At 58.6% G+C, this 22,219-nt stretch overlaps 6 protein-coding genes across 6 annotated transcripts in view; 4 read left to right on the top strand and 2 right to left on the bottom strand.

Annotated features, from left to right (window-relative positions):
* Positions 1-372, bottom strand: part of PTSG_09270 (peptidyl-prolyl cis-trans isomerase) — a 2,033-nt gene extending 1,661 nt beyond the window's left edge. The window contains exons 1-2 of the mRNA XM_004989471.1: positions 268-372; positions 67-110 (exon numbers count right to left, since the gene is read on the bottom strand). Coding sequence (XP_004989528.1) covers positions 67-110; positions 268-322 — 99 coding nt within the window. The 5' untranslated portion in view covers positions 323-372. The remainder of the gene's footprint in view (positions 1-66; positions 111-267) is intronic.
* Positions 373-412: 40 nt separating this feature from the next.
* On the top strand, positions 413-2,720 carry PTSG_09269 (uncharacterized protein). The gene has a single exon (XM_004989470.1). The coding sequence runs from the start codon at positions 539-541 to the stop codon at positions 2,651-2,653; it is 2,115 nt and encodes a 704-aa protein (XP_004989527.1). The 5' UTR covers positions 413-538; the 3' UTR covers positions 2,654-2,720.
* A 203-nt stretch (positions 2,721-2,923) lies between these two features.
* On the top strand, positions 2,924-7,524 carry PTSG_09268 (uncharacterized protein). The gene is made up of 9 exons (XM_004989469.1): positions 2,924-2,966; positions 3,276-3,527; positions 3,729-3,814; positions 3,953-4,011; positions 4,180-4,249; positions 4,491-4,596; positions 4,917-4,956; positions 5,132-5,179; positions 5,439-7,524. The coding sequence occupies exons 1-9, from the start codon at positions 2,935-2,937 to the stop codon at positions 7,500-7,502; spliced, it is 2,757 nt and encodes a 918-aa protein (XP_004989526.1). The 5' UTR covers positions 2,924-2,934; the 3' UTR covers positions 7,503-7,524.
* Positions 7,525-8,004: 480 nt separating this feature from the next.
* PTSG_09267 (mbre TPR repeat protein) lies at positions 8,005-11,003 on the top strand (the record flags this gene model as incomplete). Its single annotated transcript, XM_004989468.1, has 2 exons — positions 8,005-8,554; positions 8,909-11,003. The coding sequence occupies exons 1-2, from the start codon at positions 8,163-8,165 to the stop codon at positions 11,001-11,003; spliced, it is 2,487 nt and encodes an 828-aa protein (XP_004989525.1). The 5' UTR covers positions 8,005-8,162.
* Positions 11,004-11,414: 411 nt separating this feature from the next.
* Positions 11,415-14,657, top strand: PTSG_09266 (major vault protein). The gene is made up of 2 exons (XM_004989467.1): positions 11,415-11,629; positions 11,896-14,657. The coding sequence occupies exons 1-2, from the start codon at positions 11,540-11,542 to the stop codon at positions 14,365-14,367; spliced, it is 2,562 nt and encodes an 853-aa protein (XP_004989524.1). The 5' UTR covers positions 11,415-11,539; the 3' UTR covers positions 14,368-14,657.
* On the bottom strand, positions 14,494-22,175 carry PTSG_09265 (xeroderma pigmentosum group G complementing factor). The gene is made up of 6 exons (XM_004989466.1): positions 21,757-22,175; positions 21,288-21,374; positions 20,396-21,063; positions 17,818-20,221; positions 17,100-17,561; positions 14,494-16,766 (listed from the first exon to the last, which is right to left on the bottom strand). Exons 1-6 carry the CDS (start codon positions 22,018-22,020, stop codon positions 14,709-14,711), a joined length of 5,943 nt encoding a protein of 1,980 aa, XP_004989523.1. The 5' UTR covers positions 22,021-22,175; the 3' UTR covers positions 14,494-14,708.
* Positions 22,176-22,219: the final 44 nt, after the last annotated feature.

The raw sequence follows: 22,219 nt of genomic DNA, 5'->3' as shown, positions 1-22,219 counted from the left end.
AAGCTAACACACACACGTGCAAGTCAGCTCACACACACACACACACACACACACACACACACGCACCTTTGGGACGTCTTTGCTGAAGAGCTTCATCACCAATCGGCCAGCTGCACAAGGTGCGGTGTGCTCAAGCACGTGTCAATGACAAAGAACCGAAGCAACTCACAAACACACACGCACACGCACACGCAAACACGCACGCATACGCGCAAACACAGACGCACAATTCCCCCTATTTCCTTCCCCCCCCCTCCCTCCACTGACCTGGCTTGTTGCCAATGGCAATGTCCATGAACACCTTTGCGTTGCGAGCAGCCATCTTCTGCGTTAGTTGGTTGGTCAGTGGTTTGTATTGGTAGTTGTGGTTGCGGAAAAGTGGTTGGCATCATGCGCAATATTTCGCGAAGCACGCTGACAAGCAAGCAAGAAGCGAGACGAAGAGCAAGGCCGGCACACAAACAAGCACACTCTCATCATCCTCAAACGCTGTGTAACAGAACACGACAACACCACAGCATACAAGGCAAGGTCAACCATGTTTCGGAAAGAGCAGAAGAAGAAAGGGGCCAAGGTACAGGTGAAGCAGTCTGGGGTGCGGCGGCTGCGCGCCAGCATCACAGAGGCGTATCCTCGGGTGAGCCAGGCACAGCTCGACGGCCTGGTGCCCGTGAACGGCCTGATCAAGCAGCAGAAGTTTGCCTCGCACGCGTCCGCCTACTACTACGATGGGCTGCCCGTCTTCTTCACCGTGCACCCCAAGGGCGGCAAGGAGGAGCTCTTGCCCACGCTCTACTCGTTGCACATTGCGCCACAGATCATGCCCTCCGTGGAGGTGGCGCCCGGGCTGCAGCGGAAGATCTGCACCAAGCACGACCGGCTCTTCATGCCGGGCGTGCTGATGCGCCAGCCGCCCTCTCCGCGCGTCTCGTGGGTGACGTACAACTTTGGCCGCTTCAACAAGGGCGACAAGGTGCTACTACACGAACAGGGCGTGTGGTTTCCGTTTGCCATCGGCGAGTGGCTGCTGGACTCGCGCGACCTGGAGTTCAAGGGCGCCGTCGGCGAGAGCATCGGCATCCTGCACCACATCGACGACACCCTGTGGCTGGAAGGGCATGCGCGCATCCCCACGGAGAAGCCAGACATCGTGGACGAGGCCATCCAGGAGCACGAGGACAAGATTGTGCAGCAGGCGCACGCGCGCGCCCAGGCCGCAGTGGACAAGCGCAACCAGGAGCGGCTGCGGGCGAAGATCGCCGCTGCGGAGGCCACGGTCGCCGCACACCCGAAGGAGCACCGCAAGGCAACCAAGGCGCTGCGGGCCATTGCCGACCTGAAGGAGAAGAAGGCACAGGGCGCATCGCTCGACCCGGACCAGGAAGCCAAGCTTGCCCGCGAACAAGAACTGAGTGCAGAGGTGGAGGAGCTGACGCGAACGTTCGCGGAGGCAACGGCGTTTCTTGAGTCGCCGCACCTTACGCCCGAGGAAGAGGAGCACGTGCAGACGGAGGAGGAGGAAGGGAGGGAGGAGAAGGGCGCTGCTGAAGGGAGGGAGGTTGAAGGAAAGGAGGTGCAGGAGCAGGAGCAGCAGGAGCAGCAGGAGCAGCAGGAGCAAGGAGAGGAGGAAGAAGAGACACACAAGCAGGAGAAGGAAGAGACACACGGGCAGGAGGAGCAAGGAGAGGCAGCAACAGAAGAAGGTGCTGGTGAGCAGCAACCAGACACTGCAGCAGATGCAGTGACTGCGACAGCACACCTGTCCTCATCCACAACACAGACATCCGAGCAAGACGAGCAACAGCTAGCAGGCAGTGAAGAGCACTCTGAATCCCAAACCGAACCACAACCAGAACCACAACCAGAACCACAACCAGAACCGCAGCCACAACTTGAGGCACAACCACAACCACAACCAGAGCCGGAGCCAGAGCCGGAGCCGGAGCGCACGGCGGACGAGGTGGCCAAGCTGGCGCTGCTGCTGGCCATCAAGACAACACTGACCGCAGACGCGCTGCCGTTGCTTGCAAGCACGGCCATGGCACAGCACATCAAGCCTGCAGCGTCGCGGCTGCGCGAGCGCGCGTTCAACATCAAGGCCACGAAATGGAAGCAGGTGAAGAAGTTTCTTGCCGCGATGGCGGAGGAAGGGCTCATCACCATATCCGAACCCGTGACCGGCAAACTCATGATTGACAGCATCGACTACACGCACTCGGACCTGCTGTTTGACGTGGACGATGTGGTGGTGCCACACGATGACGGTGACAGTGATGATGATGACGGGCTGTTGCGCGGCGTGGCCATGGTGGAGAGCGATGCGAAGCGCAAGCAGATGGCGGCCATCAAGGGCAAGCAGCCGCCGCGCAAGGGGAAGGTGAAGCAGAACCAGAAGATCCTGGTGCAGTCGAAGCGCGTCAAGGGCCGCCAGCACGTCATTGTCACGCGCTGGGACGACCTTGGACTGGAGGCGGACGCAGACACGTTGTCGCGACTCAAGCAGCTTGTCTCTGCGGCGGTGGACGTGAAGCAGATTGCGGGCAGGAAGAAGAAGCAGCAGCAGATTACGTTCCACTGCAAGCTCGCCCACAAGGCCGTGGACGCCATGTGCAAGGTCTGGGGGCTCGAGAAGAGGCACTTTGACGTCAGATGAGCACCATCTCCATGTGCTTGTGCTTGTGCTTGTGATGTCATGGGCACAATAAACAACAACTCTTCTGTTCATGTAGTATTGTGGTACAGACGTGTGTGTGTGTGTCGCACACAAAGAGCACACACACACACACACACACACACACACACACACACACACACACACACACACACACACACACACACACACACACACACACACACACACACACCACTCCACTCCCAATGACTGGATTCAGTCGATTGGACTTAATTCAGTTTTACCAAAGAAGCAACGGAAAGATGAGCAGCGAGAGGACAACCCAACGCCCGTCGTGAGTGTGTGTGTGCGTGTGTGTGCGTGTGTGTGTGTGTGTGTCTGTGTGTGTGTCTGTGTGTGTGTGTGTGTGTGTGTGTGTGTGCGTGTGTGTGTGTGTGTGTCTGTGTGTGTGTGTCGTGTGTGTGTGTGTGTGTGTGTGTGTGTCTGTGTCTGTGAGTGTGTGTGTGTGTGTGTGTTTGCTGTGAACATATCCCCGCCACATCCACCACATCCACCACATCCACCGCATCCCCTGTCGTCTCCCGCATCCCTCTCTGCTTCCGCTCAGTTGTGCACCTGCTCTTGTTGCGCATCGGTATTGTAGGATGGGCGATTTAAAGCGCCAGCAGCCCGCTATCTTTGCGGCACAGGACGGCAGCCCGGTGGTGGAGCGGCGACGGTCCAGCGATGCAGCGCGAGCAGACGGCAATGATACGGGCAAGAGTGACCAGAGGGATGCGCACGCGGCTCACGAGAATGGCCAACGAAGGGGTGGTGCCGTTGGCAACTCCCAATCCGTGCACACCAAGCGAACGCAGCCCCAAATTGCTTCCATCAAGGCCACCAACTCTCTCCCGTAAGTGTGTGTGTGTGTGTGTGTGTGTGTGTGTCTGTCTGTCTGTCTGTCTGTCTGTCTGTCTGTCTGTCTGTCTGTCTGTGTGTGTGTGTGTGTGTGTGTGGAGTACTGTTGATTGATGTCACCAACGTCGACTTTGTAACCCCCTGTACCCCGTACTCATCCACCACATCCACCACTGTGCCTGTGCTTCGTTTGCAGCACTCGATCGCTTGATCACAGCGACAGCCTAGAGCAACAAGATGAAAGTGACAACGACCAGCTCGACGACTCAATGAACAGAAGCGGTGTGTGGTGTGCGGCTGTATATGTATGTACGTATGTGTGTGTGTGTGTGTGTCTTGAACTGGTCACGGTGAGGTTGTTGTGTTGCGCTTTTGTGTGACGACTACAAACTCATGACATGTTGTGTAACCGTTTATCAGCTGATGACCGCCAGGCAACATCTCTCAAACGACACGAACAACACACCCTCGAAGAACAGGTGCGTGTGTGCGTGTGTGTGTGTGTGTGTGTGTGTGTTTATGACAATCTTGGCTGTTGACGATCCTTACCCATCACAACCACAACCATTGCCACCACTACTTCCTCCCTCCCCCGCCGAACACATGCTTGCTGTCACACCGATTCGCGTTGCCTTACCTGCCACCAGGCGCGCAAGATGCAAGCAGAGCTCCTCGCTCTCAATCGCGGATTCGCAAAGGAAGACATGCTCGCTTTCGGTACGTGTGTGTGTGTGTGTGCGTGTACTTTCTTTGTGTATGTGCGTACGTAACCCTGTGCCCTTCTGTCTGTTTGTGTGCCTTAACTGCTGTGTATTTGCGACACGTGTTCGGGAATCTATTCGCAGCGTTGCACAATGCCTCACAGTGTTGTGATGCGACCATAAGTCTTTCTACTTTTGAAATCACACACTGCTTGTTTGTGTGCTGCGTGTTGTTGCTCCCTCGCCTCCTCTCGTAGGCAGCAACACCGTCGCCATCTTCAACCGCTTCGATCAGCTCAAGCGCAGCCAAGATCAGCTGACTCAGCACTTTTGGAACCTCGAGGACACCATTGCCGCAAACAGGTACGGGGCTCTGTGTGCGTGTGTGTGTGTGTGTGTGTGTGTGTGTGTGTCTTTGTCTGTCTGTCTCTCTGTGTGTCTGTGTGTGTGTGTGTGTTTGTGTGTCTGTGTGTGTGTGTGTGCCTGTGTGTGTGCCTGTGCATGTCTCTGTCTATCTGTGTGTCTGTGTGTCTCTCTGTGTGTGTCTGTGTGTCTCTCTGTGTGTGTATGTGTGTGTTTGTGTGTTGCTGTGGTGTTCCACTTTTCCATTGTCCTTCCCCCACCTCTCACCCCCATGTTCCCATATCCCTGTCACTGCAATCCCACCACTCCACGTGACTCAGAATGGCTGCATCGGACAACGGCGCCACCGACGACACCCCGGTGCGCAGCCAAATGCGATAGAAGGCACTGTATTTGAATTGCTGCGTGAGACTGCTGTGGTTGTACCGCACACATACACACACACACACACACACACATACACATGTGACGGAATCGCTCATCCCCGACCCTTCCTGTTCCCCTCCCCCTTATGTTCCGACTTTGCCATTCACAGCTGTCCAATTTCGGAGCGTTCACAGACGCCATCAACATGCATAAAAAGGTGCGTTCATCACAACCACGACCAGCACCACAACCACCAGCGACGACACATCGCAATATAGCCCACTACGTGCCCGCTCCTCGCCTCTCCTTCCATTCACACACACACACACACAAACACACACACACACACACACACACACACACACACACACACACACACACACACACACACACACACACACACACCGCACACGCTTCCCCCTAACACCCTGTTCTCCCCCCCCCCCCCCCTCCTTCTGCCTCCCACCTCGAGCCAGGGTGTGTTTGAGTCTCTGCAGGAGCTGTCGAATCAGCTCGACAGCCTGGCGCCGCTGCCGTCAGACACACAAGCGGGCTCGGAGCAGCACCACCCGCTGCACCAGTTCTCAAGCATGGTTAGCCACAGCCAGGACGACAGCACGTTCATGGATATGTTCACCCGTCCCAGTCGCCACTACCACGTCACCGCAAACACAGCAGCAGCAACAACAGCAACAACAGCAACAGGGCGCTCCAACAGACGTCGCCAGCAGCAACAGCAGCGCCGGCGGAACAATTACAGTCGCGACGTTGCAGTGCCCACGACGCTGCGTGAACTGGAGATGAGGGTGGCAGATGGCAACGAGTTTGCTGAGGAGGGCAGCAGTGACGGTAGTGGTGGTGGTGGTGGTGGTGACGGTGACCATGGTGGGGGTATGGAGGTGAGCGGACGTGGCTGGGGCAACGAAGGCGATGGTGAGGACTTGGACCGACTGCGACAATTGCGCAATGAACGCACACGACAGCTGCAGCAGCGACAACAGCGACAACAGCGGCAGGTGGCGGTAACAGACGCAGCTGCCCCACGCACACGCGCACGAACACAGCGTGACGGCACTGCCCAATACCAACAACGACCGTCACCGCGAGCACAGCGACGGCAACAGCAGCAACAGCAGCAACAGCAACAAGAAAGGCAGCCGGAGAGGAGGAGAACTGGGGCTGGTCCGTATACACGTGCACCTCGGGAGGAGAGGAAAGACATGCCATACCCGAACGCCAATGGCCTTGATTATGATGCAGGTGATGCATATGAGCAGGGGGAGAGGCTGCCGTTCGTTCCACAACCACAACAACGGCAACAACAACACCGGCCTGAACCGCAGCGTGATTCCGCAGGGTACCCTGGTGTCGTGGACAGCCGTGGCAATGATCGTGACGATGACCGTGACGACCGTGGTGGTGTTGTGAGACGTGCACGCCGCCTGCCGCAGGAGGGCCTGCGTGAGGGGCGAGGTGGAGCAAGGCTGCCGAGCGCAGGCCGCGATGGTGTGGATGTTGTCAGCAGCGAGGTGGATGCGTTGCTTGCGGACTTTGGAGCGAGTCGGCGCTGGCGTGCGCGCGGCTTTGGCGCAGACGCATCTCAGTCCTCCACACCAGTGCGCAGCGCGGGTGGCGTGGGTGGCGGTGCTGGGCATGGTGCCAGCTGGCGCGATCGCGCACGTGCGCATGCACAGCGCATCAGCTCCGATGCTGGTGACGACGATCACGACGACGACGATGATGGCGATGGTGAGCAAGGGTTGGGGTCGTGGCAGATAAGACCGGCACCTGCAGGGGACGATGCGGTGAACGCTGTTCGTCTGCGCAGGGCCCACGGCAACGGCACGGCGGTGCCAGCACGAACAGCGGCGCCACGACGAGCGCCGCTGCCCTCGGCGAGGGCGAGTGGGATCCGAGGGGTGCGGGAGAGCATAGGGACGGGCCGGAACACCGTGTTTGTGAGCGATGACGGCGGCCTTGATGATGACGACTATGACGATGCTGGCCATGGTGGTGTTGGTGGCGGTGGTGGCTTGCACCGTGCACGCATGAGCACGGTTGGGGAGGAGGGGGAGGAGGGCGATGGGAACGACGACAGCTTGAACGACTCAATTGCGTTCAGCAGCGACGCGCACTCCTCACGGCTGGACAACAACACGAGCGGGCTGAGCCATCTCGGCGACGCCGGCGGTTACGACAATGACGGCCCTGCCGAGGACAGCGCTTACGCCGGGCCGTATGCAGCTGTGGGTGATGGCGGCGGTGGTGTTGATGGTGACAGCAGTGGCCGCGTTGCTCACGGGCGGCGCGTGAGGCGTGATGATGGTGCTGCTGATGCTTATCACGGTGATGATGGTGATGGTGAAGATGGTAATGGTGGCGGTGAGCGAGGCAGGCCACGAGCAGGCAGGAGAAGCACAGCGCGTGCACGAGCAGCCAGGAATGTGCCTGCAAGCACCGCTGCCACGGCTTCAAGGCGCAAGTCAAGCTTCTTCTTCGATGGCCACCACAACGACGACGATAACGAGGTGGACGTGTGACGATGACTTGGTTGCGGGCAATGCTGTTGTTGTTGTTGTTGTTGTTGTTGTTGTTGTTGTTGTTGTTGTTGTTGTTGTTGTTGTTGTTGTTGTTGTTGTTGTTGTTGTGCCACTTCTTCCTTGGTGTTCACCTCGCGTCATGCGTAGGATTGGTTGCTCTTAGTTCGCATGTTGCCGTTGGCTGATTGCTTGTGTAACCGATTGATTGTAACCAATGGACGAGATCGAGAATCACAAGAAGAAAGACAGTCACAAATGAGGGGAAGTGCTCCTGAACTTTTGAGCAAGTGCACATGAATTCGTGAGCTGCAGGGGAGGGAACACAAGAGAAGGCTAGACACAGCACGCAGTAGCACTGAAACAAAGCCTGCTCTATCAGCGCAGCCAAGCCCAACACAGCGCTACAGCGAGGACGAGGATAAGGGTGTTGGTGCGCCAGGTCATTGTCTGAACCGAACACACGACACAGACATGAAAACTGTTGACGTTACGCACAGGTTTTCGTCAATCCACGACCTTGGCAACCTCGCTCATTCAGTCGTTCTCCTCCTCCAAGCACGCCACTGCAGCACTGCACAATCCCCACATCCTCTCAGCCTCTCCTCCTCACCTAGTTTGATTTTGATAGCTTGTTGGGCGACAAAGGGAAGCAGAAGAACCATGGCCAACGGCAACGACGAGCACCGCCTAACAGACGGTGTGTCTGTGGCCGCGATCAAGGCCTTCCTCGCAGACCTGAAGAAGAAGTTCCCCAGCAAGTACACTGAGATGACCACGGCGGATGCTTGCAAGCAACTGGTTGTGCCACGCACACAGCAGGACAACTGCGCGTACGTCGACCTGTTGCGCAAACAATCGCCTAAAAGGGTGGGCAAGGCCACTGTGTTTGTGTCGCACGCGTGGCGATACAAGATCGCGGACGTGCTCAACGTGCTGCTAGAGTTTGCGAAGGAGCAAGCACGGAAGGAAGACAGCAAGCCCGTGTTCTTCTGGTTTGACCTCTTCATGAACAACCAAAACGCCAACGTCACGGCCAACCTCCCACAAGAGTGGTGCGTCTATGTGTGTGTGTGTGTGTGTGTGTGTGTGTGTGTGTGTGTGTGTGTGTGTGTGTGTGTGTGTGTGTGTGTGTGTGGGCACCTCCAGGGTGTGTGTGTGTGTGTGTGTGTGTGTGTGGGCAGCTGTGTGCGTGCGTGTGTGTGTGTGTGTGTGTGTGTGTGTGTGTGTGTGTGTGTGTGTGTGTGTGTGTGTGTGTGTGTGTGTGTGTGTGTGTGTGTGTGTGTGTGTGTGTGTGTGCGTGCAATTTGAACTCGACCTCGCCGTTTTTGCACACATCCACCCCCTTACACGCTGCCCCCCCCTCCTCCCTTCCACCCCAACACCCTCGCCCACCACACACACAACAGGTGGAGCACGACGTTCAAGGAGTCGATTGCCAACATTGGGCGCGTGCTGCTGGTGTTGATGCCGTGGCGTGACCCCGTCCCACTGACCCGTGCGTGGTGCCTGTGGGAGATCTTCTGCGGCATCAGCAACGAGGGCACAGAGGTCAACATCCGCCTGCCCAAGAGCGAAGAGAAGGCGCTGGAAGACGCCATCCAAGACGAGTACGAGGCCGTGACGGATACGCTGGTGCGAGTGCAGGCGCAGCGTGCTGAGGCCTTCAACCCACGCGACAAGGACATGATCTTTGAGGCCATCCAGAACGGCGTGGGCTTTGGTGCACTCAACCAGGCCGTGAAGGACCAGCTGCGCGCGTGGTGCCTGGAGAAGGCGGTGGCTGCGGTGGAGGCGATGCGGGCCAGGCGCGAGCACAAGACGGAGGCGTTTGCGCAGCTGTGCGGCCAGGTTGGCGTTGTGCTGAACACGTTTGGCGAGCATGACCAGGCCATCGCGTACTACGAGACAGCCCTGTTGATCTATCGACGGACTGAGGGGAAGAAAGGCGAGAACGTGGCGACGCTGCACAACAACCTGGGCATCGCGTGCCGACGCAAGGGCGCGTACGACAAGGCCATCCAACACTACAAGAAGGCGCTCGCCATCCGGGTGGAGGTGCTGGGCGAGAAGCACCCGACCACAGCGGAAACCCACAACAACCTCGGCGAATTACACCGCCACAAGGGCGACTACGACAGCGCGATTGAATGCTACTCGAGGGCGAATGAAGTGTTTGTGGAGACGCTTGGCGACAAGGATTCGAACACAGGGATGACATACGGCAACCTGGGCATTGCGTACCTCAGCAAAGGCGAGTATGACAAGGCCATTGAGTTCATCGAGAAGGCGCTTGCCATCATGGTGGAGATACTTGGCGACAAGCACCCGAACACGGCCATGACGCTGGGCAACCTCGGCATTGCCTACCTCGAGAAGGGCGACCACGACAAAGCCACAGACCAGTTTGAGAAGGCCCTGGCCATCTACCTGGAGGCGTTTGGCGACAAGCACCCGGCCACGGCGGACACCTACACCAACCTCGGCAACGTGTACGTCGAGCAGCGCGATTTCGACAGGGCCGTTGAGTACCTTGAGAAGGCCCTTGCCATCAGGGTGGAGGCGTTTGGCGAGAACCACCCGAGCACAGCGATGGCGCTTGAGAACATTGGCCTGCTGCACGGCGACCGCGGCGACAAGGAGCAGGCTAGCGCCTACGTGGAGCGGGCGCTTGGTGTGTTTGAAGCCACGCTGGGGCCAGACCATCCCAACACGCGCAAGGCGATACTCAGCCTGCGGCACGTTCGCGGTAAAGATGATCATGACGAGGAGAAGGAGAAGAAGAAGAAGGAGGAGGAGGAGGAGGAGGAGGAGAAGGAGGTGGGGGAGGAGGAGCTGGAGGAGAAGGTGGGCGAGAAGAAGGAGGAAGATGGGAAGGAAGAGGAGGAGGAGAAGAAGGAGGAGAAGGAGGAGGAAGATGGGGAGGAAGAGGAGGAGGAGAAGAAGGAGGAAGATGGGGAGGAAGAGGAGGAGGAGGAGGAGAAGAAGAAGGAGGAAGATGGGGAGGAAGAGGAGGAGGAGAAGAAGGAGGAAGATGGGAAGGAAGAGGAGGATGGCGACAGTAACAAGCAGGAGGAGCAGGAGCTGAACCAGGTACAAGAAGGGAGCGGCGATGGCAAGGCGCAAGCTTTTGCCGGCCAGCAAGATGAAACAAGCCAAGATGGGTCGCCACAGCAGCCGCTTACCGGATGGCTGCGGAAACGTGGGCGACGGAGGGGCACCTTTCGCCCGTGCTGGTGCAAGCTTGACGATGGACACTTGGCGTACGGCAATGCTGCATCAGGCACGGCCAAGCGACACATTCCCCTGTCAAGTGTGCTGTCAGCTGAGGTTGCCCATGGTGGCGAAGAGCTGCGCGTCGCCGTTCCCGGGCGAACCTTCGTCTTCCGCCCAGACGACCGCTCTGACGCCTCGCTCGCTGACTGGTGCACCGCCATCAACAGCCGCATGAGTGAGGGCGCGAGGAAGGGTGTTGTTGTGAGCGTGGGTTGCTGCGTCAAGTAGTGTGTGTGGTGTGTGTGTGTGTGTGTGTGTGTGTGTGTGTGTGTGTGTGTGTGTGTGTGTGTGTCTGTAGGTCTGTGCGTGTGTGTGTGTGTGTGTGTGTGTGTGTGTGTGTGTGTGTGTGTGTGTGTGTGTGTGTGTGTGTGTGTGCTGTTGTTTGCGCAGTCCTTCATCAAACCACCGGGACCTGAATTCAGTTGTATTCCAAAACTGCTGACTCAGACAGTATACGATTCGCACAAGTTTGTGCTTGAACACGCAGCAAATCAACATATCCACCACACATGTTTTGCTGACTCTGCATAATCTGTGCGCGTATGTATTTTTGACGCCTTACACGCACACACGCCCCCTCAAACAACAAGAACCACTGACTGACTTGGCGACTGAGGGCGCCGATTGATTGCATTTTCACCAGACCACCACTGCCGACTGCTGTCGATCGATCGATCTCTCTCTGTTCTTGTTCCAGCCACGATCCGTGATCCGTGAACGTTCCACCCACTCAAACACCCTCAACCACACACAGAACCGCAAGCATGTCGAAGAAGGCTGGCGACGTGTCCATCTTTCGGGTCCCTCCCTTCCACTACCTCCATGTCCTGGATCAGACCAGCAACGTCACGCGGGTGAGCGTGTGTTTGTGTGTGTGTGTGTGTGTTTGTGTGTATTTGTGTTTGTGTTTGTTTGTTTGTTTGTGAAACGTGCGTTTCTTCCCATCTTGCATGCATGCGTTCCGTCTGCCTTGCTTTGCTTTCTTTCTTTGCACATCGATCGAGAGGCGATTGATCGACCGCATCGACTGCACATTATCACCCCACTCCGTGCGCTCACTCACACATCAACCAACCCCCCCCCCTCTCTCTCTCTGTGTCTCCCACGAACATCCAACCAGGTTGTGACTGGCCCAGTGACGTTTATCCGCCAGGAGAATGAGGTGGTGCTGCTTGGGCCGGAGAAGATGATCACCATCCCTCCGCGCCACTACTGCATTGTGAAGAACCCCGTGCTGCGCGACGACGACACGGGCGAGATTGTGGTGGACGAGCTCTCCAAGCAGGTCAAGCTGCGTCACTCCGAGCTGGAGGTGCGCCGCACCACGGAGCCCTTCCCGCTGTACCCTGGCGAGGAGCTGCACATGCCCGTCACCCCGCTCACCGTCGTGCCCGCAGACAGTGCGCTGCACATCCAGGCCATCCTCGACTTTTCCGACGACGACGGCAACCGCCGCATCGCCGGCGACGAGTGGCTCTTTGAGGGGCCCGGCACCTACATCCCGCGCGTGGAGGAGAAGGTGGTCAAGCTGGTGCACGCCGTCGTGGTGCTGCCCAACCAGGCCCTGCGCCTGTGCGCCCTCAAGGAGACGCGCGACCGCGACGGGAACATGCGCGTGACCGGCGAGGAGTGGATGGTGGACCGCGTCGGCGCCTACCTCCCCGGCGTCTACGAGAAGGTCGTGGACACGGTCAACAGCTTTGTGCTCACGGACAAGAACGCGCTGCACCTGCGCGCCACCCGCTCCTTCAAGGACCGCTTTGGCAAGGAGCGCAAGACGGGCGAGGAGTGGCTCATCACCCTCACAGAGGCCGAGTGCTACATCCCGGGCGTGTACGAGGAGGTGGTGGCGGACGTGGACATCACCACCCTCTCCAACCGCCAGTACGCCGTCATCCTCAACCCGGTCGACGCCCACGGCCGCCAGCAGCTGGGCTCCAAGAAGCTGGTCAAGGGGCCCAACTCGTTCTTCCTGCAGCCGGGCGAGATGCTCGAGGCCGGCGTGCAGGACGTGTACATCCTGGGCGAGGACGAGGGCCTCATCCTCCGCTCCACAGAGACCTTCACGGACACGTACGAGGGCAAGGAGGTGCAGCGGCTGCCTGGCGACCGCTGGATGATCCGCGGCCCCGCAGAGTACGTCCCGCCTGTGCAGGTGGAGGTGGTGCAGAAGCGCGAGGCCATCCCGCTCGACGACAACGAGGGCATCTACGTGCGCGACACCAAGACGGGTAAGGTGCGCGCCGTCATTGGGCAGACGTACATGCTGACGCAGGACGAGGAGCTCTACCACAAGGAGCTGCCCCAGAACGTGGAGGAGCTGCTTGCCAGCCAGCGCGACCCGCTCGCCGACCGCAGCTCCCGCAAGGCCGGGGGCGCCCCCGCGGGCCCACGCGACAAGACGCGCGTCATCTCCTTCCGCGTGCCGCACAACGCCGCCGTGCAGGTGTACGACTACAAGGAGAAGCAGGCGCGCGTGTCCTTTGGCCCAGACCTGGTCATGCTGGGGCCCGACGAGCAGTTTACCGTCATCAGCCTCTCTGGCGGCAAGCCCAAGCGGCCAAACCAGATTCGCTCGCTCTGCCTCCTGCTGGGCCCAGACTTTTGCACGGACATTGTGCAGATTGAGACGGCCGACCACGCGCGCCTGCACCTGCAGGTGTCGTACAACTGGGAGTTTGAGGTGGACAAGACCAGCGCCGAGGACGCCGCGCGCCTGTTTGCCGTGCCGGACTTTGTCGGCGACATGTGCAAGGCCGTGGCCTCGCGCATCCGCGGCGCCGTGGCCCAGGTGCAGTTTGACGACTTCCACAAGAACTCGGCCCGCATCATCCGCGCGTCGGTGTTTGGCACAGACGACCAGAAGCGCGTGCGGCAGCGGTTTGTGTTTCCGGCCAACGGCCTGAGCATCACCAACATCGACATTCAGTCGGCAGAGCCCGTGGACCAGCGCACGCGTGACGCGCTGCAGAAGTCTGTGCAGCTTGCGATTGAGATTACAACGGCGTCACAGGAGGCCACTGCCCGGCACGAGGCCGAGCGGCGCGAGCAGGCGGCCAAGGGCGCGCTGGAGCGGCAGAAGATTGAGGACGAGGCCGCCGCAGAGGAGGCGAAGAAGTCGCTGCTGGAGCTGCAGGCGCAGAGCGCAGCTGTGGAGAGCACCGGTCAGGCCAAGGCCGAGGCGCAGTCGCGTGCAGAGGCCGCGCGCATCGAGGGCGAGGCAGCCGTGGACCAGGCCCGGCTCAAGTCTGAGGCAATGAACATTGAGAGCGAGGGCGATTTGGACCGCCTGCAGAAGGCGCGCGAGGCGGAGCTCGACTTTATCCGCAAGCAGAACGACCTGGAGCTGGAGAAGCAGCAGCGCATGAACGAGCTGGAGATTGAGAAGTTCCAGAAGATGGTGTCGGCCATCACCCCGCAGGCGCTGTGCGAAATGGCACGTGCTGGGCCCGAGATGCAGGCCAAGCTGCTGGGCGGCCTGGGCATCTCCTCCACGCTCATCACAGATGGCTCCTCCCCGATCAACCTCTTCAACGCCGCATCTGGTCTCATTGGCATTGACCAGGGCAAGCAGCAGCAGCAGCGCAAGTGAGGCGGTGTGGTGTGTTTGTGATTGTGTATGTGTGTGTGTTGCGTGTGTTGCCTTTTGTGTTTTGTGTGCATAGTCCATGTGTCCGTACTCTTGTGTCCAACCGCACTCTTGTTTTCTTTTGTCTCTTCTGCTTGCTTTCCTTTTTTGTGTGATGTTCCGAACAAGCGCGTGCGTTCACAAGCGCTCAATGACCAAAACCTTACGCCTCTCTCCAAAGGAGCAATAAACATGTATGCTGCTCATGCCATCATCGACGATATCAACACGAAAAAAACTAGCAACTCGCAAACCCAACAAAAGAATCAATACGCACGCACACATGCATGCATGCACGCACGACATCAGTCCGTGTGCTGTTGTTGTTGTTGGAGCTTGACGAGATCTGCCACGTACTTCATCTCCTCTGCACAAGCGCGCGACGTAAACTCGCCCGCCCTGCCCCAGCCTGACGCCGCCTCCCCAACCTGCGGCCGGATCCGCGTGTACATCCCATATGCGTGCGTGTCCAGCCACATGGGGTTGGGCGCAGCCTGCCCCAGCAGCCACAGCCAGCGGCACACCACCTGCAGCTGCTGCTTGAAGCTGCGTCGCAGGTGCGCCATCACCACGAGCGGCGACACCACGCGCCCTCTCGACCGCGCACGCACGCCAAGCGGCGTCTGCTCCACCTCCACATCCCGCCCAAGCACCCGAATGGACGTCACAGACGACAACGACGACGACGACGCACGTGATGATGATGATGATGCGAATGATGATGTGAGCGATTGCATTGATGATGATGATGATGATGATGGTGCCGGTCCATGTGTGGCGATACCGAGACGAGCGCCTTTGGCCGCAGCAAACGCATCAGCCAGCGCCCGCCCAAGCGTCAGGCCCGTGCACCACGTGTGACCTTGCAGCCGCGCAACCACCGCCACCCACAAGATCAGCACGGGGCTGCGGTTCACAGACACCACAAACGGCGGCAGCGATGACGGTGATGATGATGATGATGATGACGACGATGATGTCGATATTGATGGTGGTGTCACAAACGACTCGAGGGTGCGGTCAATGTCACCATCCGTCTCTTGCCGCTTCGCGCGCTTAGCACTCGGCTCACCACCATCGCCACTCGTGGTGGAAGAAGATGCAGACGCCACATCGCTACCGTCACCACCACTACCTTCACCATCACCATCCTCTGCCCACTGCGCCTTGTCTGCATCGGAGAGGTTGTTCCACTGCGTCTTCGCCACCGCCAGCAGTTTGTGTAGCGGCATGCCAGCGTGTTTTCGCTTCAGCTCTGCCTTGTTCGCCTCCAACCACGCCAGAAACCCGTTGCCCTTCTTCTTCTTCTTCTTCCGCTTCCCACCCTCTCCACGCTTCTTGTACTGCACCTCAGCAGATGGCGGCACCATAAACCCATTGGCAACATCTCCCCCATCACCACCACCGCTGGCACCATGTACCCCCGCGCTCTTCATCTTCTCCTCCCACGCCCGCTTGAGTGCGGCCGCCTCGTCAATCCACGCCACCCGCTCCTCTGTCCCGAGCGCCTGCCACATGTTCGCCAGCTTCGCCTGCAAATGCTTCTTGTTCCGCAGCCGGAATCGGTGCGCCACATCCTCCCGGTTTCGATCACAGTACAACTCAAACGCAGACCGCGGGCGTCTCGCACCACCACTTTCTCCGCTGCTGCTGCTGCTGTCATTGTTGTCATCGTTGGTGCTGTTGCTGTTGTCGTTGCTGGTCCTGTTCCTGTTGGCAGCGGCACCAGACTGTCCCCTTTCCTTGCCCTTCTTCCCTGCTGCTGTTGCTGCTCGCTTGGACCGCAGTTGTGCCGGTGTCGGTGTGTCCGTTTCCTGGGGAATGGCCATGCCTTGCTTCTTCATCAGCTTGTGCAGTGATGCACGCAACCGATTGCTCTTGAAGAAGGGCAGAAACCCATCACCGCTGCCACCACGCTGCTGCTGCTGCTGCTGCTGTGATGATGGTGATGATAACAGTGACGATGATGAGGCAGACGCTTGGCCACCACCACGGCCACCAGCACGCTGACCAGCACTGCTCCGCTTGCCCTGATTCGGCTCGCGCTTGCTGGGGAGGCGATCGAAGAAGTGGAGAATGGACGTCTGGTGCATGCGCGCATCGCGAGCGGGCTGCACAAGCGGCAGAATGTAGTCGTCAGCCCTGTGCCGCTCCCAGCCGAGCTTCTCCGCCACAAACCGGCGCAGCCCATCGAGATCAATGCTTGCCCACGTGAACGGCTGGTCGTCCGCGTCGACAACAGGGGCGAGGTACGCACGGCGAACCAGCGGGTTGGGGAAGGCAGGGTGCAGGGCGATGGTGTTGCGGAGGCGGTCGATGCTGCGCACACCGACGCGCGGCGCATCGGGATTGAGCACCCAGTCCTGGTCATGGGTTTTGTTGTGGCAGTCACGTGCAGGTGTTGGGGGGGGGGGGTTGGGACGGGAAACAGTGGGGGTGAGTAAGGTGTTGTAGGAAGGAGAGGTGGAGTGTATGGCAGATGTATATGCCAGAAGGAGTGCGTGCAACGACACGAAGGAAAATGAGTACAGGATGACGCACACACACACACACACACACACACACACACACACACACACACACACACACACACACACACACACACACACACACACACAAGCACAACCTCCTCTCCCCTCCCCTTTCCCTCCCCTTTCCCACCCTCCCCCAACACATACAACAACACATTCACGCACCCTAAAGTCGTGCAAGGTGCTGTCTGCGTTGTGGAATTCGCTGATGACTTCGACGGCGGTGACGGGCCCAATGCCAGCAACGCCAGGGGTGTAGTCGCTGCCCAGCAGGTAGGCAAGGTCGATGAGCGAGGACCGGTCCAGGCCAGCAAGGTTCTCAAGGTCGTCAGCGAGATACAGCTGCATGTCCTTCTTCTGCGAGCACACGTGGCGGTACACGCGGCGACCGCCAAACAGGAACACATCGCTGTCATCCGTGATCACGCCAGACACCAGCCCTTGCTGCTCCAACTGCGCGCACTGCGACTCTGCCTCCTGCGGGGCGATGACGTAAGGGCAGCCAAACAGCCGCAGCAGATGCTGCACATCCACAATCATGTCTGTCGTCACGTCGCCAACAGCACTCGCTGCCCGCTTTGCCGCCCGCTGTAGCGTCTTCGCCTGCACACGCAAGGCATACTGGGCCTGCCGTCGGGAGGTTGTGTATGTGTTTGTGTGTGTGCATGTGTGTGTGTGCATGTGTGTGTGTGGGGGGGGGGGGGTGCAAGTGTGTGTGTGAGCAAGTGTGTGAGCATGTGTGTGTGTGAGCAAGTGTGTGAGCATGTGTGTGTGTGAGCAAGTGTGTGAGCATGTGTGTGTGAGCAAAAGTGTGCGTGTGTTTGCTGCAGATCATGTTACAAAACGCACTGTCATACAACCCACCCCGCTCCTTCGTTCGTACCCGTTGCGCTGCGTCCTTGCTGTTCATTGCTGCCTCCACGGTGACGCCTGGGATCAGCTCCGCTGTCAAACCATCGCCACCACGACCACGACCACGACTGCTGTCGCCACTTGCAGCTGCCCCGCCCTCTTTCCTCTCCTCCTTCTCCTCCTCCTCCTCCTTCTCCTCATCTTGCTGCTGCTGCTGCTGCTGTTGCTGCTGTTGGTGTTGGTGGTGTTGTGTTGGCGTCGCTTCCTGTGCACGTGTCTGTGTATCCGCGTCCGTGTCCATCGTTGTTCCATCAGCTGTCGTCGTCTTCATCACGGACGGTGTTGGTGACGGCAGCGGCAAGGCATCCTCCTGATCCAGCAACACAATCGGACCTTCATCGCCATCACCATCACTCTCATCGTTGTTGTCGTGGATGATGGTGTCGACGCGACCATCAACAACATCACCTGCAGTGTCCATTCTCGTATCCACCACCACCTCGGCTTCTGCTGCTGCTGCTGTCTCATGTTGATGACCTGACACCGCCTTGCTCTGATGAAGTTGTTGTCGCTCTTGTTGCAGTTGTTCGTCTGTTTCCTCATCCCCGCCTTGCTGCTGCTGTTGCTGTTGCTGCTGTTGTTGTTGCTGCTGTTGCTGCTGTTGTTGTTCCTTCTCATTCCTTTCCTCGTGTGTTTCCGCCGATGGCGTCACTGGCAGCGACATATGCAACTTCTGATCGTTCCTCAAGTGAGATGCCCGTTGCTGCAGCAGTGCATCTTCTTCCTCTTCTTCCTCCTCCTCTTCTTCTTCCTCTTCCTCATCCAACACGACAACCTCCTCCTCCTCCTTCTCCTCGGTCTGCTCATCATCTTCGTCGTCGTCGTCGTCGTCCAGCACCACCACAACATCATCATCATCACCACCACCACCACCACCACCACCACTACAACTACTACTACCATCACGCCTTTCCCTTCCCCGGTTTCGGCTCGTCACGATTGCGCCTACACGCGCACGCTGCACCCTCTCCCTCATCCGGCGAACACGTCTCCCCTTCCTCTGCACTTGCAAGTGCTGCTGCTGCTGCTGTTGCTGCTGCTGCTGCTGCTGTTTGTTCGCCTTCCCTGCTGCACCACGCTTGCTGTCCTTGCCACTCCGCTGCTTCACACCGTCACCACCATCACCTCCATCGCCATCATCACCATCGCCCTGCACCCGTCGTCTTGGTCGCCCGCGGTGTTTGGGGCCTCTCGACGCGACTGTGACGCCACGACCACGACGACCGCCAGCGTTGTCTTGGTCATCACCCTCATCGTCACTGCTGTCACTGCTGGTGCTGTCGTCATCGCTGCTGTCAGACCTCAGCACGCTCCCTTTCAGCGATGGGCCGGCACCAACACTCCCTGCTGTTGCTGTTGGTGCTGCTGCTGGTGTGCGTGTGATGGTCGCAGCAGCAGCAGCTGTTGTAGTTGTTGCTGGTTTCTTCTCGACCTTCATGGGGCGAGGTGTTGTCACCGCTGCTGCCGCTGCTGACAACAGTGGTTGATCCCAGCGCACACGCGGCGCAGCTGTTGTTGTTGTTGTAGCTGTTGTTGTTGTAGCTGTTGTTGCTGCAGCTGTTGGCACGTGAGTTGTGCCAGACGAAGACGACCATGATGACGTGACACCTGCCTGTACAGCACGTCTGGTGATACCAGCAGCTGCAGCGGGAGGGGCTGCTGGTGCACGCGTTTGCCGTGTTGCGTTTGCTGTCTTTGCTGCGCCTGTCTTTGCTGCGCCTGTCTTCGCTGCGCCTGCTGTTGATCCTGTTGTTGTTGCAGTTCCCACTGTGGCTGCTGCTGATGCATCCTTGTCTGTGTCGCCAGCACCAGCCGCTCCAAGTCCACCATCACCATCACCACTTGATGCTGCAAAGGCATCTGGTGTTGCTGATGAGAGGATGGCTGATTGGTCCGTGTCGATGCTGGCAAAGAAATCCGGAACAACAACCTTGTGATCATGGCGGTGGTGGTGGGTCTGTCGAAGCGTATGTCGTTGAGTGCCACCCGCACGCATGGCGTCGCTGGGTTTTGCATTCCCTCTGTCATCCGTAGTCACACTGGACGCTACACTTGACCGTTTGGTGGTGGTGGTGTTCTTGTTCCCGCCACACACCCCTTGCTTATTCGCTGCTGCTGCTGCTGCCAGTGCAGACGGTGTGCTGGCACCACGCTTGTCTGCATCACATTCATCCTTCACGTTGGCTGCATCAAATGCCTCATCCAACCAGTCCGCATCAAGGGCCTCCACATCGCTCTCTCCCTCATCATCATCGTCGTCATCATCATCATCATGGTTGTGCACGCCGAGTTCGCGCGTGTGCTCCTGTGCTGCCAACTTTTCTCCGAGCGTCTGAGCTGTTGCGCCGCTGCGGGGACGAGCAGTCTCCACGTCACTACAGTCCATAGGGAGGTGTGTGTGTGAGTGTGTGTGTGTGTGTATGTGTGTGTGTGTGTGTGTGTGTGTGTGTGTGTGCGTACATAGGCATGCACATGTGCATGCTATTGCAAGGGAACAGAAATCACACCCCACCATCGCAACCGGCACGTGCGAACACAACACGACTCACGGTCGCTTGAGCGTGTACACGGCGGTGTCCTCCGAGACGATGCGCATGGCTGGGGTCCCGTCAATGCTGTTCGCCTCCAGCAGCTGCTGCCTGATCTCATCCAGTCGACGTGTCAGCTGGTCTCGCTTCATCAGTTTGGACAGCTGCCCAGTCGAAAAGGAGTCACTATCGCCCCGCCCCAGCCGCTGCTTGCCGCCATGACCACCACCGCCGCCACCACGACCACCACCGCCGCCATGATCACCGCCGCCACCGCCACCACGGCGCCAGCTGCTCTTGAGTCTCTCGCGCGCCTCCAAGATGATGTGGTACTGCTCTTCAAGGGACAGGCGGTCAAATGCTGGCGTGAACACGCGAGCGCGGGTCATGTCGATGTACGGGTCAATTGTGTCATCGCCACGCACGTCCGGGGGCTCCAGCTGCCGCTGTGCCTCAATCAACCGCCCAATGTCCTCCAGAGATATCATGTCCACACCGTCATCCTCATCCGAGCTGCTCGCGCCCTCACTCTCTTCTTCATCGCTGCCACCATCATCATCGTCGTCGTCGTCATCATCATCATGAATGACCTCCACCTCACCCTCGTCGTGCGCAGGTGCATGTACAAGAGTTGATTCGTCGCGCGCTTGCTTGCTCGCATCATGTGCACTCGCCGCCTTGTTGGCAAGCTGGAAAGGGGGATGAGTGTGCGCGTGAGTGTGTATGTGCGTATGTGTGTACGTGTGCGAGTGTGTGTGTGTGTGCGTGTGTATGTGTTGGTGTGTGTGTGTGTGTGTGCGAGAGTGTGTGTGTGCACGAGTGTGTACGTGCATGTAATGTAAAGCTGAGGGAGGCGAGGAAGGTGGTGCAAGGGCAACAACAATGAGGCACGCGTCGTCAACACATCACGCACCGACTGCTTGATGGTGTTGAGAAGAAGCTGTTGCTGGCGAGCACGCAAAGACTGGGCGCCCTCCGTCTGCCGTTTGCTGCGCTCGGCCTAGAGACACAAAGTGTGAGTTTGTTTGTGAACATGCGCATGTGCACGTGACGGTGAGACGAGCGATGCTGTAGCTGCACTGACAATAGATGCATTCGCAACACCGGTCGCAACCGAGAACATGCACACACACACACACGCACGCACACACACACACAATCACACACACGCACTCAAACACACACACACACACTCAATCATGCTCACACGCACGCACGCACACACAGAGAGAGACGTCACACAAACACGCACGGACTCGTAAACTAACTCACACGTTGTTGTCACGCTCTCTCAGTTACACACACGCACTCAATCACACACACGCACTCAATCACACACACACACACACACACACCCACACTCCTACACACTCGCTACTCACAATGGTCTGTTTCTTGATGAGCGGGGCACCGCCGTCAAAGACAAAGACGGGTTTGATGCGGTGGTGAATGAGACGGCAGATGCGCGCAAGCATGGCGTGGATATGCGCGTTGCGCACCAGCTCGCCCTTGTCGTTGCGCATGGCCCGCACAATCTGGTGCAGCCAGATGCTGGCGTCCACAGCCAGCACCTGCCCTTCCAAGTCGTCCATTTGCACGGGGCGACCCACCACCTCCAGCAACTGCCACAAGCCCTTCACTCCCATCTTCCCACACCTTCACCACTGCCGACGAGCAAGGCGCCTGCTGAGCGTGAGCGTGAGCGTGAGGTCGGGTGTCGAGTTAAGCGGAGGGAAACGTTTGCTGCTTCGCTTGGTTTGGCGTTGCTGGCTGCTTTTGTTTGCTGTGTCCGCCAAACAAGTTCAAGTCGGGAAAAATATATGAAGATGTTCGCCATTAATCTGC

The sequence above is a fragment of the Salpingoeca rosetta genome (assembly GCF_000188695.1).
Source record: "Salpingoeca rosetta unplaced genomic scaffold supercont1.29, whole genome shotgun sequence".
NCBI lineage: Eukaryota > Choanoflagellata > Craspedida > Salpingoecidae > Salpingoeca > Salpingoeca rosetta.
Note: the sequence above shows the minus strand (reverse complement) of the source record. Positions and strands in the feature narration are given on the sequence as shown.

Coding starts and splice junctions, on each gene's coding strand:
- PTSG_09269 (XM_004989470.1), top strand. CDS start 539: ATGTTTCGGAAAGAGCAGAAGAAGAAAGGGGCCAAGGTACAGGTGAAG.
- PTSG_09268 (XM_004989469.1), top strand. CDS start 2,935: ATGAGCAGCGAGAGGACAACCCAACGCCCGTC. Junction 3,815..3,952: donor CGACTCAATGAACAGAAGCG/GTGTGTGGTGTG, acceptor ACCGTTTATCAG/CTGATGACCGCCAGGCAACA. Junction 5,180..5,438: donor CCATCAACATGCATAAAAAG/GTGCGTTCATCA, acceptor ACCTCGAGCCAG/GGTGTGTTTGAGTCTCTGCA.
- PTSG_09266 (XM_004989467.1), top strand. CDS start 11,540: ATGTCGAAGAAGGCTGGCGACGTGTCCATCTTTCGGGTCCCTCCCTTC. Junction 11,630..11,895: donor AGACCAGCAACGTCACGCGG/GTGAGCGTGTGT, acceptor ACATCCAACCAG/GTTGTGACTGGCCCAGTGAC.
- PTSG_09265 (XM_004989466.1), bottom strand. CDS start 22,020: ATGGGAGTGAAGGGCTTGTGGCAGTTGCTGGAGGTGGTGGGTCGCCCC. Junction 21,064..21,287: donor TCAACACCATCAAGCAGTCG/GTGCGTGATGTG, acceptor CCCCCTTTCCAG/CTTGCCAACAAGGCGGCGAG. Junction 20,222..20,395: donor GTGTACACGCTCAAGCGACC/GTGAGTCGTGTT, acceptor TATGGACTGTAG/TGACGTGGAGACTGCTCGTC.